This window comes from Ambystoma mexicanum, chromosome 6q (assembly GCF_040938575.1).
Source record: "Ambystoma mexicanum isolate Mex_15411 chromosome 6q, UKY_AmexF1_1, whole genome shotgun sequence".
Classification (NCBI taxonomy): Eukaryota; Metazoa; Chordata; class Amphibia; order Caudata; family Ambystomatidae; genus Ambystoma; species Ambystoma mexicanum.
This window is the reverse complement of record NC_090937.1, coordinates 88,895,277-88,914,363: the sequence shown is the minus strand read 5'-3', so window position 1 is coordinate 88,914,363 and position 19,087 is coordinate 88,895,277. Positions and strand designations below refer to the sequence as shown.

Sequence of the window (19,087 nt, the reverse complement as noted above, 5' to 3'; positions counted from 1 at the left end):
CTGCATTCAATATTATTATGGCCACGTGGCGACATACGCACAAGGGGCCCATCCCATCCACGGAACATGGCGCGGCGGCCAAACAAAGAAAACGCTTTCCCCACTCAATCCCGCCCCTCGTGTCCCATCCCATTGACGGAACATGGCGCGGCGGCCCAAACCAAAGATCGCCTCATAAATTACAAGCATGCAGCATTAAATATAATTATGTCACCATGGCGACATACACGCCAGGGGGGCCCATCCCCCCATGGAACATGGTGCGGCGGCCAAAACAAAGGAAAAACGCTTTCGCAACCCAATCCCGCCCTTCCAGCAATATCTAACCTCCCCTTGATGCGACGCGGCGGCCATCGGGTGAATTACAGTATTAAAATACAGCATGCAGTTTAGCAACTTGGCGCGACAGCCAAACAATGAAAACACGCGCTTTCCTTTATCGACGCGGCGGCCAACCATGCTTTTCTCTAATGAACTCAGGTTAGCCTCCTCTATATTCCGCCTCAATCCTCCCCACCCCCACACCGCCCTCGATCGTAAAAATCCCGTTCTGCCAGCCCCGTGCCCGGCGCCCTCCCTGCTGATAAGAAGCTGATACTACCCTTTCTCCAGCCTTATTTCCTTACGTTCGTCCCCTAGCTGCCATCCAACCCACTTATTATTAGTTCCCACCCAGTTACTGTATTTTTCTATTAATCGCCAACGTGACACGGCGGCTAACATGCAACTTATAACACATTATGTCATCTTTTCCTGGCGACCAAAACAAGAAAACACACACGGCCGCACCCCGATCTTGTTATGCCGGTCGCGACGGCCAACGGTTCGTTTAAACCAACTGTAAATCTCGCACTCGACGCGCTGCCATAACACACCCTACATTCGCCAGCTCAGACCTTGTTTTGCATTACCTAGACGCGCTTATTCGGGAACCGACAACCGCTGCCACTGGAACTTCCTGGAATCTCCACAGCAAACCTCCTGGAAACAAAACAAAACGGGCCCCCTCCTTTAGATCGCCGACAAATCCGGAAACAATCACGTCCTACAGCCAGGAAGGAAACGAAACCACGATCCGGTGAGGCGGGAAACCGAGGGAGAATGTGCTAGTGTTTTCAAAAGCCCGTGCCTTTATGGGGCCGGCTTCTCCCTCGGTTCCCCGCCCCGCCCCTCACGTTTCGTGCGCTTCTGGGGGCGGGCTAACGTGTTCCTCTCCTCTTCCCGACCCCTGACCTATTGGCATCGTGGGGAGGAGGTCAGCTGGGCAGCCCCCACTAAGGGGCGGCGCCCGCCATGCCACTTTCACTGGCGCGTTCGCCCGCCATTACATGTCACCGCTGGGTTGCCTGTGACTGCAGACAGGGACATTTACATCTCTCCCATCAGCGCTGTTCTGGAGCACCTAATTATTTCACAGACAGCAGGCCCGGGTATGCCGGTGGGCTATTAGCATTTCAATACGCCGATGAGCAGGACTTCCCTTCAATCGCTGCGGGAGGCCCAGGAGTACAAAGGGAGCTCCTTCATCATGCCACGCTGCCCCGACATGGAGCATTTATTTATTTATTTGTATAGCGCACTTACAGCCCAGATGCATCGAGGCGGTGTTACATGAAATTTGTAAGAAACTGGATTAAGTGGTTGTTTATTTTCCTCACAGCCTGACCGGCGGGGCTACCCTCCTCTCTATGGCGGGCGGATGGTGTGACACCTACCTTCTCTCCTACGCGGCAGCAGCCTCTCAATTACTTTCTTCTACAGGCGGTGGATACTGCTTTACCTCACTCTTCTGCGGCAACGACCACTCGGTTACACCTTTCACTTCCACTGTGGACGCTGCCACTCTCCTGCAGCCGACGGACAGCCCAGGGGTAATTTCTCCTCGTCGCCATTGTTATGTGGTCCGTTGAGGCCACTCGAGCCGGACCAGTCAGGGCTGGGTGGGCAGCCAGCATACACCATTGCAGGGTCCGGCGAGGCCACTCGAGCTGGACCCATCAGTGCCGGGTGTCACCCAGCAAACATACCGGAACAGGGGTTCTCCCTGTCCGATAGGGCTCACACAAGTTCACTATGGCCTGGGAGGCACCCAGGCCCTCATAGCATACGTCGCTGGTGTTGCCCATCAGGGGTACCGGTGTACTGCTGTGCATTTGCCTGACAGGGTTCCTGCGCTCAGGGAAGCCTTCAAGACGGGGGGGCGCCAGCATGGGCACTGCCCTGTTGGGGGGGCCCTGCGGGGCATGCCCTCTGCCTGCTACGCAGCACCAGCTCAGCGCTGCAACAGACCATACAGCAGGCAGCAGTCAGTTATCGATTGACGAGCAGCGCGACTGTCTTCTTCTTGCTGATAGATTTTTATCCATCAGCAGTGATTTTTGGATACTGACGCTTGGGCCTCATTACTCCATCTTCTCAGGTTGAGTATGAACTCATGGGTTAGGATTCTTCTTGGTCTGTGTGGATTTAGTCACAGTAGGGCTGGTTTCACAGGGTCTAAGCCGTGATGGGAAACGGGTAGCGGTCGAAATTGACGAGCGGCGCGCTTCTTCTTCTTCTTGCTGATAGATTTGTATCCATCAGCGGTGACTTTTGGATACCGAGGCTTGAGCCTCATTACTCCATCTTCTCGGGTTGAGTATCTAGTCGTGGGTTTGTATTCTTCTTGGTCTGTGTGGTCTTGTCTCATTAGGGCTGGTTTCACAGGGTCTTCGCAGTGATGGTCCGCGGGTAGCAGTCAAAGGGGTTTGCGGTGGTGGCAGTGAGTCCATCCCTTTTATTGAGACAGTCACATGGTCACTGACATGTGCCCTTAGCACAAGCCATAGGAGAGGCACACAATCTCTAACAACGGTGGCACACCACAGAGGTGACAATTACACGTTTTGATTAGTTTGGGAGACAAGCACTTATGAAGCAGTCGACAAAAAGTAAAAAGAAAATGGAGGAGGCGGCCCGGTAACCCGTGCAGGGTCCTCCGCTGCCGACCCTTCCCCCCCCTCCCTTGGTGTGAGGAGGAGGGCTCAGGCGCAAAGCAGTGCCAAAATCAGCAAAGCCCGCGAAGGGCGAACAATGGGAAGAGGCGGGGTAACCCCCTATATAACGAGCGGGCGTCCTACGCCAGGTAGCATCCAGCACCTGCAGTAGGATGCCCACCATGCTGGCATACGGGTAAGGAGCAGCGAGGGGCACAAGGTCACGCAGCGCTTTCCCTGAGCAAACCCGGCCTGCCGTGAAGGGTGAATCACTTTGAAAGTCTCGGGTGAACGAGCCCGGACCGCCCAAGAGTGTAAACAGTGCAACATTGTGAAACGGGCCCACTAGGAAGCCCGGACTGCTGGAAAGGGCGGATATACAGTGAAGATCACGGGCACTCTCTAACCCAGGCTGCACAGGGGTGAAAAGCTTTGAAACATTGTGAACCCGGCTGCCCTAGAAAGTGGGGATAGGCGTTTAAAAGGCGCGGGCAAGTTAACCCGGGCTGCCAAGGGGTGAAGACTTAGAAACTTGGGGCGAACAGCAATATACACTTAAGTAAGGCAACAGGCAGCAGCGAGGAGCCGGCAGCATCAGGAGCCAGGGTTTTGTGGCTCATAAAGAGAGGAACAGCAACAGGGTAACAGGGACGGTTACTCAGCGCACAGAAGGATGGACCTGGAGGCCTTCCTGGAGATGGCAAGACTTGCTGCAGCAACTCATGGGCCTGATTGGATGAGCACAATGGTGGTCACACCAGGGCTCAGCCAGGAAAGGGGCTCGCCCTTCATGTTTCAAGACAGTGCCAGCGAGGGGGCACTGGCTGAGGTGGAAATAAGGGGGGAAGAAGAAGAGGAAGATCGCGAGGAAGAGGTCCAGACGACAAAGAGAAAAAGGACCATGACAGCGAAGGCCAGGGCAAACAAGGAACAGTCCAATGCCGGCAAAAAACCCAGAGGGAGGGGGAGGGCGCTGGAGGATGCAGCCTTAGCGCCACCTACACCTGGTAAGGCTCCAGGGAATCGTGGTGGCACACCCAGCACTCATGTAACCAGATCGGTGGAAGTAGCTGCGGAGGGAACCACATCCCTAGAGATGGTCAAAGGTATGTTCATGCAGTGCATTTAAGCTTGGGGGAAAAGTGGGCACGGTCAGATATGGAATGCTGTTGATGATGTGAATAGAAATATGGTAAATGTTAGTGGTATGCCAAGTCAACAGAACTTGAATCTGGGTTCAGGGGGGCTCGGGAGGGGAATGTACCAAGCATTTTCTCCCATGGGTGTAACAGGGCAGGTATCCCACGTAGGGGTAATTCCACCTGGGGGTTTTCAGTCAGTTGGTTTGCCTAGCACGGGCCCGGTAGGGGGAAGTAGCCAGTTGTCTCAAGTGTCCTCCCCACCTTGAACACAACAGGGGCAGGCATGGCGGGGGAAGGGTCAGGGGTTCACAGCCTCAGCGGGGGAAACCAGGCGCAACCGATTTCAATGGTCCCACCCACCCCTGGAGCTGGAGGAGATTGGGGACAGGTAACCCAGTATGGAAGACCAATGCCAGGGTTTGCGCCAGTGCGAGCGGGAGTGAACTCGCTGGTGTGGCACATCCCATGGGTCACTAAGGAAAGGCTATGGAGAAAGGAGTTTGTTGACATTTTTGATCTGTTGGGGATTGTACCATTGGGTGAGGGTTTGAAAGATCTGTCGGAGAAGGAAAAAGAGAAAAGGGAAAGGGAGAGGGCCAAGGTTGAACCCTCTATTCGCAATTGGCTCAGAGCATTTAGAATTTACATGTCAGTGATGCTAGAGAAATATCTGCATGACGCGTTATCAATGGTGGCTTAGAGCAGTATATACATGACCTATACCTGAAGTATGGGGTGGAAGGATGGCTGGATTATGATCGGGGTTTCCGGCTAAAAATGCAAGTATGGTCCGCTATATCATGGGATGAGGTAGACATCGGGGGGTACATTGATAAAATGGTGCCCGCCAGAGAGGCTGGGGACAAGCAGCAAGGGGAGAAGTCCCAGGTTTGGAAAGGTAGAGGGGGTTATGCGCAGCGAGGTAGGGGGTCCTTTCGCAGGCCCTCCTCCTGGGTCAATCGGGAGCCAGCCACCAGGGGGAGCGAGCAGATTGCTGGAGGTTTGCAGAAGGGGACTGTCCCTTTGGTAAAACATGTTGCTTCAGGCATGCAAGAGCGGAAGCACAGGGGTCGCAGCTCCTCCGCAGGCGAGACAAAGCATAAGAGCAATGGCAAGCCTAAGGAAAAGTCAAAGCGAGATTGAGGGTTTACCAGACATGAGTGAGTTTGTCAATCCAGTGAGAGACAAGAATACAATTAAAACAAATTTACCCACGCCAGTTAACCTCCTTGCCATGACTCAGTTTCTTAATATATATCACAACAGGATGGATGCAAAGTTGTTGTGGCAAGGGTTCAGGTGGGGTTTCAAGATCCCTGGAACAGGAATCAGGGGTATCAAAGAGGCAGACAACCTGCGGTCAGCGCTGGACATGCCGGAGGTGGTGGCACTAAAGGTGGAGAAGGAAATCAAGCTGGGGAGAGTGGCTGGCCCCTTCTCTTCTCCCCCCTTTGACAATTTGGTGGTATCACCGTTGGGGCTAGTGACCAAAAAAGAGGAGGGCCAGTATCGCTTGATTCATCACCTCTCTTTCCCAGAAGGGCACTCTGTGAACGATGGCATACCAGCATACCAGAGGAGTTGTGTAGGGTACAGTATGCCTCCCTGGACGACGCAATACAAATGGTGAAAGCCGCAGGGAGGGTGGCACTAATGGGAAAGTCAGATATTGAATCAGCGTTCAGGCTGTTGCCGATCCATAAAGAAAGCCATCACTTGCTGGGGTTCAAAGTGGATAACAGGTATTTTTATGATAAATGTTTGCCGATGGGCTATGCCATTTCATGTTCATACTTTGAAGAATTCAGCACCTTTCTAGAGTTCGCATTGAAGGAGAAAGTGAAGAAGGGTGGGGTCTTGCACTATCTTGACGATTTTGTATTCATTGGTAAAGAAGGGACCGAGGAGTGCAGGGCACTCATGGCGGCATTTCAGGGCGTGATGGGGAGCATGGGGGTCCCTTTAGCCGAAGGGAAGACGGTAGGCCCAGCCACAACCTTGACATTTCTGGGGATTGAAATCGACTCAGTCAAAGGCGAATGCAGGCTTCCACGAGACAAGGTGCAGAAATTGAAGGAGATCATCAAGGGGTTGAAAGGTAAAAACAAGGCAACCTTGAGGGAGCTGCAGTCCCTGGCAGGTAACCTCAATTTCGCTGGGAGAGTAATACCCACCGGGAGAGTGTTTGCCAGGGGTATAGAACTAAAGGCACTGTGGCTACAGCATGCTTCCCAATATGTCCAGTTGGGATCGGAAGTGAAAGAGGACCTCCGGTTATGGGAGAAATTTTTGGATCAATCAAATGGGGTCCTACTTTGGAGGCAGGAATGGGCCAGCAGCGAAAGGCTCAAATTGTTTACTGATTCTTCTGGGTCTCACGGTTTTGGGGCGATCCTGGGGGACAGATGGTGCGGTAAGGCATGACCAACAGAGTGGTATCAAAGACATCACGCTGCTAGAACTGTTTACCATTGTAGTGGCATTCAAGCTGTGGAGGGCCCAACTGGAGAACAAAAAGGTGTCTTTATGGTCTGACAATTTGGCGGTGGTCCGGATTATCAATCTGAGGTCATCAAACAATGTAAGGGTGTTGAAATTGCTCAGGGAACTCACCAAGAGCCTACTGGCGTTGAACATCGAGGTCAGGGCACTGCATATCCCTGGCGTAAGAAACACAGCCGCTGATTCTCTGTCTCGTTTGCGGTGGGAGAAGTTCCGAGGCAACTGTCCAGAAGCAAGGAAGGTGATGTCCCCATTCAAGGAGCACTGGTGGGGGATGATTGGGGTGATCTGAGCTCTCTGATAGACACAGCCCTGGCGCCAGGCACAGCAAAAAGGTACAGGGCTTGCAGGGAACGATTCACAGCATTTCAAAGGGACGTACTAACAGAAAGGCAGAGAGAACTACCAGTGTGGGCCTTTGTGGGCTGGTGCTGGAAGATGGGGAAAACCAGAGCCTGGATGACATATCACTTGGCAGCGATAACTCATTATGCCAAACTCCATGGTGAAAGGGACCCCACCAAGGAGCACTACATTGCATTGGCCATGAGAGGTTGGGCCAAACAAACAGTACTAAAGCCTGATGATAGGCGGCCCATCAATGTGGTGAAACTACATGGTTTAATTAAATGTCTGAACATAATATGCAGCAGTAATGCGCAGAGAGTGTTATTTACAGCAGCCTTCACAGTAGCATTCTTTGGAGCCCTCAGGGTGAGCGAGCTAGTGCCCGAGAACAAAGGGGGCAAGGGGGCTGGTTTCTTGCGATTAAGAGACGTCCAGGCAACTTGCAGCCAGGTGACCATCTTTGTGCGTAGGTCAAAGACCAATCAGAAAGGGAAGGGGGTGACCTTGACACTGCAGGCCATCCAAGCTAGCTTAGTCTGCCCGGTGGCAGCCTTGGCTAGCTTCCTGCAACAAAGGCCGCCATCGGACCCGGGTGCTCCGCTACTGTTGCATAGGGATGGGTCCGCCTTGAGCCGATTCCAGTTCAAGAAAGTGATGAATCTGGCATTAGCAAAATTGGGGTTGACAGAAGGGCGGTTTGTGACTCACTCTTTTAGGATCGGGCGGCCACCTCTGCAGCAGCGTGGGGTCTAGAGGCCGAAGAAATCAAGCAATTGGGGAGGTGGTCTTCGGGTTGTTTCAAACGGTATATCAGGCCGGAGAAAATGTAATGTAACATGCCACCTCTAGTCTCCTTCTCATTACCAGCGTCGCAGAGGAGGAAGAGGCGCTCCGTGTGGGTGGTGGGGCACTCGTTTATTTCAAGGGCCGGGGCAGGCTGGTCACCGCAGCAGGAGGAGCTGACGGCCGTCGAGTACCGGATCTGGTGGCATGGGGTGCCAGGGATGAAGTGGGCACAGTTGCAGGGGCTGATACGGAAGTTGCTGGGGAAGCAACAGAGTCCCGACGTGCTGGTCATCCACTTGGGGGGAACGACTTGACTAACTTGGGGAGGGGGGTCTTGTTGAGGGACATGATGCTCTCGTTACAGGAGATATCGCCACAGCTGGGAGAGACGGAGAGCGTGTGGTCGGAGATAATTCCCAGGCCAGAATGGAGGGGAGCTGAGAACCACACGGCAGTTGAAACATCAAGGAAGAAGTTGAATTGCGCCATGTCTAAATTCTGCAGGGGCAGAGGCTTCCAACATATCAGATATGGCCTGATCAACTTAAAATCCCCCGAATACTTTCTAAAAGATGGTGTTCATCTGTCAGCAATGGGAATGGAACTCTTTTACTGGAATATATGTACAAAGCTCTTGGAGCTATAAAAAGGAAGCAAGAGAAAGGGGGAGCCACAGTGGACGATAACCCACCAAGTGGCGTGGCGGTGTTTGGGCGACCAAGCACAAAAGACAGACTCCGAAAGAGCCAGGAGGAAGCCGGAAGGGTCTTTGCTCTTCTCGGACCAGCGCCTCTTGGGAGCCTAACGGCAGGGGCGTCTGGTGGTAACAACAAGGGCTCAGCTTCCCCCAAAAGAAACTGCGCTCTCCCCGCCCACGGACACCTGCAAGGGCAGGGTAGGCTCAGGCACAAAGGGTTGGGAGAGTTGGGCCTACTATGGCCTTGGTGCGAAGGAATAGGGGGAAGCAGGTGTATTGGACTCGGAGCAAGCGCCACAACTACAGACTGAATTTTGCTAAATGTGTGCAGTGATTCTGTTATTGTGAAAATAAGACTGCGGCCAAGTTTGCCATTTTGAAAAACAACTGTCTCATTCCAGCTAATTTTCTTTAAAGGGAAAATAAAGGATAACGGAGGAATGAGCAAAAACATGGCTTATTGGCTATAGGTACAAATGGACAAATGCAAGGGTTATGAAGCTGTTGACGAAACGTAAAAAGAAAATGGAGGAGGTGGCCCAGTAACCCGTGCAGGGTCCACCGCTGCCGACCCCTCTCCCCCCCTCCCTTGGGGTAAGGGGGAGGGCTCAGGTGTAAAACAGCGCCAAAATCAGCAAAGCCCGCGAAGGGCAAACAATGGGAAGGGGCGGGGTAACCCCCTATATAACGAGCGGGCGTCCTACGCCAGGTAGCATCCAGCACCTGCAGTAGGATGCCCACCATGCTGGCATACGGGTAAGGAGCAGCGAGGGGCACAAGGTCACGCAGCGCTTTCCCTGAGCAAACCCGGCCTGCCGTGAAGGGTGAATCACTTTGAAAGTCTCGGGTGAACGAGCCCGGACCGCCCAAGAGTGTAAACAGTGCAACATTGTGAAACGGGCCCACTAGGAAGCCCGGACTGCTGGAAAGGGCGGATATACAGTGAAGATCACGGGCACTCTCTAACCCAGGCTGCACAGGGGTGAAAAGCTTTGAAACATTGTGAACCCGGCTGCCCTAGAAAGTGGGGATAGGCGTTTAAAAGGCGCGGGCAAGTTAACCCGGGCTGCCAAGGGGTGAAGACTTAGAAACTTGGGGCGAACAGCAATATACACTTAAGTAAGGCAACAGGCAGCAGCGAGGAGCCGGCAGCATCAGGAGCCAGGGTTTTGTGGCTCATAAAGAGAGGAACAGCAACAGGGTAACAGGGACGGTTACTCAGCGCACAGAAGGATGGACCTGGAGGCCTTCCTGGAGATGGCAAGACTTGCTGCAGCAACTCATGGGCCTGATTGGATGAGCACAATGGTGGTCACACCAGGGCTCAGCCAGGAAAGGGGCTCGCCCTTCATGTTTCAAGACAGTGCCAGCGAGGGGGCACTGGCTGAGGTGGAAATAAGGGGGGAAGAAGAAGAGGAAGATCGCGAGGAAGAGGTCCAGACGACAAAGAGAAAAAGGACCATGACAGCGAAGGCCAGGGCAAACAAGGAACAGTCCAATGCCGGCAAAAAACCCAGAGGGAGGGGGAGGGCGCTGGAGGATGCAGCCTTAGCGCCACCTACACCTGGTAAGGCTCCAGGGAATCGTGGTGGCACACCCAGCACTCATGTAACCAGATCGGTGGAAGTAGCTGCGGAGGGAACCACATCCCTAGAGATGGTCAAAGGTATGTTCATGCAGTGCATTTAAGCTTGGGGGAAAAGTGGGCACGGTCAGATATGGAATGCTGTTGATGATGTGAATAGAAATATGGTAAATGTTAGTGGTATGCCAAGTCAACAGAACTTGAATCTGGGTTCAGGGGGGCTCGGGAGGGGAATGTACCAAGCATTTTCTCCCATGGGTGTAACAGGGCAGGTATCCCACGTAGGGGTAATTCCACCTGGGGGTTTTCAGTCAGTTGGTTTGCCTAGCACGGGCCCGGTAGGGGGAAGTAGCCAGTTGTCTCAAGTGTCCTCCCCACCTTGAACACAACAGGGGCAGGCATGGCGGGGGAAGGGTCAGGGGTTCACAGCCTCAGCGGGGGAAACCAGGCGCAACCGATTTCAATGGTCCCACCCACCCCTGGAGCTGGAGGAGATTGGGGACAGGTAACCCAGTATGGAAGACCAATGCCAGGGTTTGCGCCAGTGCGAGCGGGAGTGAACTCGCTGGTGTGGCACATCCCATGGGTCACTAAGGAAAGGCTATGGAGAAAGGAGTTTGTTGACATTTTTGATCTGTTGGGGATTGTACCATTGGGTGAGGGTTTGAAAGATCTGTCGGAGAAGGAAAAAGAGAAAAGGGAAAGGGAGAGGGCCAAGGTTGAACCCTCTATTCGCAATTGGCTCAGAGCATTTAGAATTTACATGTCAGTGATGCTAGAGAAATATCTGCATGACGCGTTATCAATGGTGGCTTAGAGCAGTATATACATGACCTATACCTGAAGTATGGGGTGGAAGGATGGCTGGATTATGATCGGGGTTTCCGGCTAAAAATGCAAGTATGGTCCGCTATATCATGGGATGAGGTAGACATCGGGGGGTACATTGATAAAATGGTGCCCGCCAGAGAGGCTGGGGACAAGCAGCAAGGGGAGAAGTCCCAGGTTTGGAAAGGTAGAGGGGGTTATGCGCAGCGAGGTAGGGGGTCCTTTCGCAGGCCCTCCTCCTGGGTCAATCGGGAGCCAGCCACCAGGGGGAGCGAGCAGATTGCTGGAGGTTTGCAGAAGGGGACTGTCCCTTTGGTAAAACATGTTGCTTCAGGCATGCAAGAGCGGAAGCACAGGGGTCGCAGCTCCTCCGCAGGCGAGACAAAGCATAAGAGCAATGGCAAGCCTAAGGAAAAGTCAAAGCGAGATTGAGGGTTTACCAGACATGAGTGAGTTTGTCAATCCAGTGAGAGACAAGAATACAATTAAAACAAATTTACCCACGCCAGTTAACCTCCTTGCCATGACTCAGTTTCTTAATATATATCACAACAGGATGGATGCAAAGTTGTTGTGGCAAGGGTTCAGGTGGGGTTTCAAGATCCCTGGAACAGGAATCAGGGGTATCAAAGAGGCAGACAACCTGCGGTCAGCGCTGGACATGCCGGAGGTGGTGGCACTAAAGGTGGAGAAGGAAATCAAGCTGGGGAGAGTGGCTGGCCCCTTCTCTTCTCCCCCCTTTGACAATTTGGTGGTATCACCGTTGGGGCTAGTGACCAAAAAAGAGGAGGGCCAGTATCGCTTGATTCATCACCTCTCTTTCCCAGAAGGGCACTCTGTGAACGATGGCATACCAGCATACCAGAGGAGTTGTGTAGGGTACAGTATGCCTCCCTGGACGACGCAATACAAATGGTGAAAGCCGCAGGGAGGGTGGCACTAATGGGAAAGTCAGATATTGAATCAGCGTTCAGGCTGTTGCCGATCCATAAAGAAAGCCATCACTTGCTGGGGTTCAAAGTGGATAACAGGTATTTTTATGATAAATGTTTGCCGATGGGCTATGCCATTTCATGTTCATACTTTGAAGAATTCAGCACCTTTCTAGAGTTCGCATTGAAGGAGAAAGTGAAGAAGGGTGGGGTCTTGCACTATCTTGACGATTTTGTATTCATTGGTAAAGAAGGGACCGAGGAGTGCAGGGCACTCATGGCGGCATTTCAGGGCGTGATGGGGAGCATGGGGGTCCCTTTAGCCGAAGGGAAGACGGTAGGCCCAGCCACAACCTTGACATTTCTGGGGATTGAAATCGACTCAGTCAAAGGCGAATGCAGGCTTCCACGAGACAAGGTGCAGAAATTGAAGGAGATCATCAAGGGGTTGAAAGGTAAAAACAAGGCAACCTTGAGGGAGCTGCAGTCCCTGGCAGGTAACCTCAATTTCGCTGGGAGAGTAATACCCACCGGGAGAGTGTTTGCCAGGGGTATAGAACTAAAGGCACTGTGGCTACAGCATGCTTCCCAATATGTCCAGTTGGGATCGGAAGTGAAAGAGGACCTCCGGTTATGGGAGAAATTTTTGGATCAATCAAATGGGGTCCTACTTTGGAGGCAGGAATGGGCCAGCAGCGAAAGGCTCAAATTGTTTACTGATTCTTCTGGGTCTCACGGTTTTGGGGCGATCCTGGGGGACAGATGGTGCGGTAAGGCATGACCAACAGAGTGGTATCAAAGACATCACGCTGCTAGAACTGTTTACCATTGTAGTGGCATTCAAGCTGTGGAGGGCCCAACTGGAGAACAAAAAGGTGTCTTTATGGTCTGACAATTTGGCGGTGGTCCGGATTATCAATCTGAGGTCATCAAACAATGTAAGGGTGTTGAAATTGCTCAGGGAACTCACCAAGAGCCTACTGGCGTTGAACATCGAGGTCAGGGCACTGCATATCCCTGGCGTAAGAAACACAGCCGCTGATTCTCTGTCTCGTTTGCGGTGGGAGAAGTTCCGAGGCAACTGTCCAGAAGCAAGGAAGGTGATGTCCCCATTCAAGGAGCACTGGTGGGGGATGATTGGGGTGATCTGAGCTCTCTGATAGACACAGCCCTGGCGCCAGGCACAGCAAAAAGGTACAGGGCTTGCAGGGAACGATTCACAGCATTTCAAAGGGACGTACTAACAGAAAGGCAGAGAGAACTACCAGTGTGGGCCTTTGTGGGCTGGTGCTGGAAGATGGGGAAAACCAGAGCCTGGATGACATATCACTTGGCAGCGATAACTCATTATGCCAAACTCCATGGTGAAAGGGACCCCACCAAGGAGCACTACATTGCATTGGCCATGAGAGGTTGGGCCAAACAAACAGTACTAAAGCCTGATGATAGGCGGCCCATCAATGTGGTGAAACTACATGGTTTAATTAAATGTCTGAACATAATATGCAGCAGTAATGCGCAGAGAGTGTTATTTACAGCAGCCTTCACAGTAGCATTCTTTGGAGCCCTCAGGGTGAGCGAGCTAGTGCCCGAGAACAAAGGGGGCAAGGGGGCTGGTTTCTTGCGATTAAGAGACGTCCAGGCAACTTGCAGCCAGGTGACCATCTTTGTGCGTAGGTCAAAGACCAATCAGAAAGGGAAGGGGGTGACCTTGACACTGCAGGCCATCCAAGCTAGCTTAGTCTGCCCGGTGGCAGCCTTGGCTAGCTTCCTGCAACAAAGGCCGCCATCGGACCCGGGTGCTCCGCTACTGTTGCATAGGGATGGGTCCGCCTTGAGCCGATTCCAGTTCAAGAAAGTGATGAATCTGGCATTAGCAAAATTGGGGTTGACAGAAGGGCGGTTTGTGACTCACTCTTTTAGGATCGGGCGGCCACCTCTGCAGCAGCGTGGGGTCTAGAGGCCGAAGAAATCAAGCAATTGGGGAGGTGGTCTTCGGGTTGTTTCAAACGGTATATCAGGCCGGAGAAAATGTAATGTAACATGCCACCTCTAGTCTCCTTCTCATTACCAGCGTCGCAGAGGAGGAAGAGGCGCTCCGTGTGGGTGGTGGGGCACTCGTTTATTTCAAGGGCCGGGGCAGGCTGGTCACCGCAGCAGGAGGAGCTGACGGCCGGCGAGTACCGGATCTGGTGGCATGGGGTGCCAGGGATGAAGTGGGCACAGTTGCAGGGGCTGATACGGAAGTTGCTGGGGAAGCAACAGAGTCCCGACGTGCTGGTCATCCACTTGGGGGGAACGACTTGACTAACTTGGGGAGGGGGGTCTTGTTGAGGGACATGATGCTCTCGTTACAGGAGATATCGCCACAGCTGGGAGAGACGGAGAGCGTGTGGTCGGAGATAATTCCCAGGCCAGAATGGAGGGGAGCTGAGAACCACACGGCAGTTGAAACATCAAGGAAGAAGTTGAATTGCGCCATGTCTAAATTCTGCAGGGGCAGAGGCTTCCAACATATCAGATATGGCCTGATCAACTTAAAATCCCCCGAATACTTTCTAAAAGATGGTGTTCATCTGTCAGCAATGGGAATGGAACTCTTTTACTGGAATATATGTACAAAGCTCTTGGAGCTATAAAAAGGAAGCAAGAGAAAGGGGGAGCCACAGTGGACGATAACCCACCAAGTGGCGTGGCGGTGTTTGGGCGACCAAGCACAAAAGACAGACTCCGAAAGAGCCAGGAGGAAGCCGGAAGGGTCTTTGCTCTTCTCGGACCAGCGCCTCTTGGGAGCCTAACGGCAGGGGCGTCTGGTGGTAACAACAAGGGCTCAGCTTCCCCCAAAAGAAACTGCGCTCTCCCCGCCCACGGACACCTGCAAGGGCAGGGTAGGCTCAGGCACAAAGGGTTGGGAGAGTTGGGCCTACTATGGCCTTGGTGCGAAGGAATAGGGGGAAGCAGGTGTATTGGACTCGGAGCAAGCGCCACAACTACAGACTGAATTTTGCTAAATGTGTGCAGTGATTCTGTTATTGTGAAAATAAGACTGCGGCCAAGTTTGCCATTTTGAAAAACAACTGTCTCATTCCAGCTAATTTTCTTTAAAGGGAAAATAAAGGATAACGGAGGAATGAGCAAAAACATGGCTTATTGGCTATAGGTACAAATGGACAAATGCAAGGGTTATGAAGCTGTTGACGAAACGTAAAAAGAAAATGGAGGAGGTGGCCCAGTAACCCGTGCAGGGTCCACCGCTGCCGACCCCTCTCCCCCCCTCCCTTGGGGTAAGGGGGAGGGCTCAGGTGTAAAACAGCGCCAAAATCAGCAAAGCCCGCGAAGGGCAAACAATGGGAAGGGGCGGGGTAACCCCCTATATAACGAGCGGGCGTCCTACGCCAGGTAGCATCCAGCACCTGCAGTAGGACGCCCACCCCGCCGGAGAGAAGAGGAGTTTCGTTTTCCAACCACCCACCCCACAAAGGAACAGAAGGAGAACAAAACCTGGTTGTTGCTGTCGCAGGACAAGCAAGTGGGAGTACGGCAGTGTTTGGGCGACCAAGCACAAGAGACAGACTCTGAATGAGCCAGGAGGAAGCCAGAAGGGTCTTTGCTCTTCTCGGACCAGCGCCTCTTGGGAGCCTAACAGCAGGGGCATCTGGTGGTAACAAGGGCTCAGCTTCTCCCAAAAGAAACGGCGCTCTCCCCACCCACGGACACCTGCAAGGGCAGGGTAAGCTCAGGCACAAAGGGTTGGGAGAGTTGGGCCTATGCCTACTATGGACTTGGTGCAAAGGAATAGGGGGAAGCAGGTGTATTGGACTCGGAGCAAGCGCCACAACTACAGACTGAATTTTGCTAAATGTGTGCAGTGATTCTGTTGTTGTGAAAATAAAACTGTGGCCAAGTTTGCCATTTTGAAAAACTGTCTCATTCCAGCTAATTTTCTTTAAAGGGAAAATAATGGATAACGGAGGAATGAGCAAAAACATGGCTTATTGGCTATACGTAGAAATGGACAAATGCAAGGGTTATGTATAATGGACGCATTTACTGAAGCAGTGGCAAAAACACAGGCTGGAGTGAGCATAAAATTCGACAAAAAAGGGTGAATTCGAAAATAAGTGTGCCTTGCCCTCAACAACATAGAGTAGTTGGTGCGCGTGATCGAAGACACGGTGCGAGTTGCGAGCGGCCTATTTGTCTGCAATGTGGCTGGCTGAACATGAAAACGAAACTGCGCCTCGCAGGCTGGGAAACCGAAAGTAACAGCCACAGACGAGAATCGAAACTGATTCGGAAAACAAGGAGCAGCCAGTCAGCGTACAGCCCCAGCCTCTCGTCAAGGTTACACACGATCCGGACACCACTTTTACAGAGATTCAAACCCACGTCGTAAATCTGCGTAATTCCAAGCAAAAAACAGCGATGACCCTTTCGTGGAAGAAATCTGCGCGATGACCCTTTCGTGGAAGAAATCTGCAGATGGAGTGCTCGGCTTCGCATGAGGGGAATCAAAATATTCTGATCACGGATGTATTCAGAGTATTTTGCTGAAGATTGCATTACTTGTGTGTGTGCAATTTGAAATTAGGGTTTACGGGGAGTGTGATGTGCTGGTCCATTTAGCACTTTTTTTAAAATTCATTGGTAGATCAACAGTTACGCCGTCATCTTGCCCAATACAACTTTCATATTAGCGCTTTGGATTAAGGGCTATATATAACACAATATTATCATTATATTACGTCCCGTGGCACCCTGGCGGTATTCCAAAGTGACATGATGGTGGGTACTACACCATTGTGTATCAATATTTTATGTATATTGAGTATTGAAAATGAGAATCAGCCCCTCCTGCAATGGTACATGACTCACTAAAAACACAAATATCAATACCTCGCCGATGTTTGGAAGACAGCACCTGACTGAACAAAGCGGGAATCGTCAACATAGCTTGTTTCAATGATTAAGCGCTATCTATTATTTTAATGTCCCATATATTACAAACCCCGGGGAATTCTTCCCGCACCTATGACAGTATTCTCACCACTTTTGCGTTCTTCGGCTCCGCTCTTCCTGCCGAGCTGCCCTTTACTGTTGTCTCCGCAGGAGCATAAGGTTCCGTCCTTCAGGAGGAAGAGTGAGTGCCGCTCTCCGCAGGCCACCTGCAGCACCTCCTGCGCGAAAGGCGGATCCATAGGTTCGAAGGGGATACCACCGGGCGAGGTATGAGCATCGTCCCGCAGCGGGCCAGCTCTACCTGCAACCTTCTCCCCGCCGCGCGCGCCCAGCTGCCCGCACCATCCATCACCCCAGCAGTACATTTCCGAGGAGGACCTCGCAGTCGCAGACCAGAGGAAACAATATTCAAACTGCGCCACTACGGAGACTTAGCCAAGTGAAGTGAAGAGGTGACTGTAGAAAGGCTCCTCCTCCTAAACACACCTAGGCACTCCGACCACACTGCGCTGAGACCTCCCGTGTACTGTCGGCACTGCCCTCAAAGATGCGCATGGGCATTGTTGAAACTCAAGCCAAGTTGAAGTGGGAGTCATTCTGTATCGTGGCAATATAAGAAACGCTTTCAACACATCAGGCTAAAATATCAGTACAAACTTGTAAAAAACAACTGTATAAAACCGAACTCTCTAAACGTAAGAAAATACATGTGTGCCACTCCACAGTTTAGAAGTGTGGTGAGGTAAAAAAAAAAAAAAATAGAAGTGTGGTGAGGTATCAACTTGTATGAAACGAGGCTGACGGGATGATACTTTATGGAAGAGCAATGGCTGCGCTGGAGTCGCTGTCCTGGGAAATCCGTAGCGTGACACTCTCAGTGGGGGCACTTCTACATAAGCTGCTCACACACACCCCCTGCTTACCCCCATTCCTTACCCGCTACCCTCCTCCCTTGGAGCCCCCGCCCACACCCACTGCAGCCCAAATGAGAGGCATGACCAGTTGACTGAGTGGAAGTAAAATTGCCACAGCAAACTTTATTAACATACATAAAGTCAGGAGTTAACTTACAGGTGTTCCGTTTCGCCACTACCCTCAGGATTCTACGCTGAGCAGTAGCAGCCTAACCCCCAGGCCCCTTCCGGTCCTTGAGGACCAGTCGAGGGGCCAGTCCCTCCTTATCCATCCCTCTCTACCGTTTGGCCATTTTTATTTTATTTTTTCATTTTTCATTTTTCTTTTAATTTTCTATTCCCATTTCTATTTAAGTGAATGTTTCATTTCCATTTTGTTGTCACTTGTTCTCTTTGTCTCCTTTCTTAGGATCCATCCACTTTTCCTTTGCCCCATCATGATTCCCTTTTCCCCTAAATTCCCTCTTCTTCCCCCCTTCCCCCTGTTTGTCTCTCTTTTCCTTACCAATTTAGCTCCACCTACGTTCTTCCCTTAACCTGTCATGAATCCCCCCTTTCGTCGAAACCCAGGGCTGCCCTAACTCCAACCGCCTTAGCTGTCCCACCCACCCCATGCCCCTCCTTCCCCCTTTTGCCCTCCTGTTCTCACAAGCCCCCCCCATAGCTACCTTCACCCCAGAGCCCAAAGTCATTCCTTCCCCATCCTACTCCCCTTACCCATTGCTTAAAAGGTCCTCCCCAACTCCCCCCGCTCCTCTTAGGCCTCTTCCCACCACATGCCAAGGACCCCCCTCCCAGGCATTACCCTGTGTTCTCCCTAAACTGTCACTTGAAAATGCCCCAGTTCTCTTCCTACCCCCCAGCTGACCCCTCGTCCCAGGTTCCCCCCCAGCTTTTTCATCCTACTTGCCAGAGCCCCGTTTACTCTCAATCCTTTCATTCCTTCCCCTCCCCTTGTTGTATTCGTTGTTACTCTCCTTTTCCTTTTCCATCAATGCACTTCCCATTTTTCCCCCACCCACCTTTGGAGTTGGAAGGTCTTCCAAGCACCCTAGCCCTCCCCTTTATACATGGGCCTCCCCTGAGTCTAATACTCCTGGGAACCGTTCATTCTAAGCTGATGAATGTGCAGTTCCCTTGTGGTATCCGCCAGTACTTTCTAAAGGGAACACCATGTAACATCCGTTGGGCGTGTCTGAACGAAACCTATTACCGCGACCACTGCCTTCGCCACGACTCACTGCGGGCAACGGACAGCAGTGTGTCCAAAAACGGGAGCAGTAAAACAAGAGGCCAAACACACGTGCAGGAGCACCTTATATAGGGCTCCCAGGCTACTGCTTGCGGCCCGTCGCACACTGGTGAGGTCACCCCTCCTCTGGACGGTGCCATGCGTGGCCGCGGGCAAGCCCCCGCGGA

General features: G+C 52.2%; 1 protein-coding gene across 1 annotated transcript in view; it reads right to left on the bottom strand.

The window, feature by feature from the left end:
• LOC138515798 (probable E3 ubiquitin-protein ligase HERC6) overlaps positions 1 to 17,253 on the bottom strand; it is a 2,700,520-nt gene extending 2,683,267 nt beyond the window's left edge. The window contains exon 1 of the mRNA XM_069630524.1: positions 16,843 to 17,253. Coding sequence (XP_069486625.1) covers positions 16,843 to 17,119 — 277 coding nt within the window. The 5' untranslated portion in view covers positions 17,120 to 17,253. The remainder of the gene's footprint in view (positions 1 to 16,842) is intronic.
• Between the last annotated feature and the right edge of the window lie 1,834 nt (positions 17,254 to 19,087).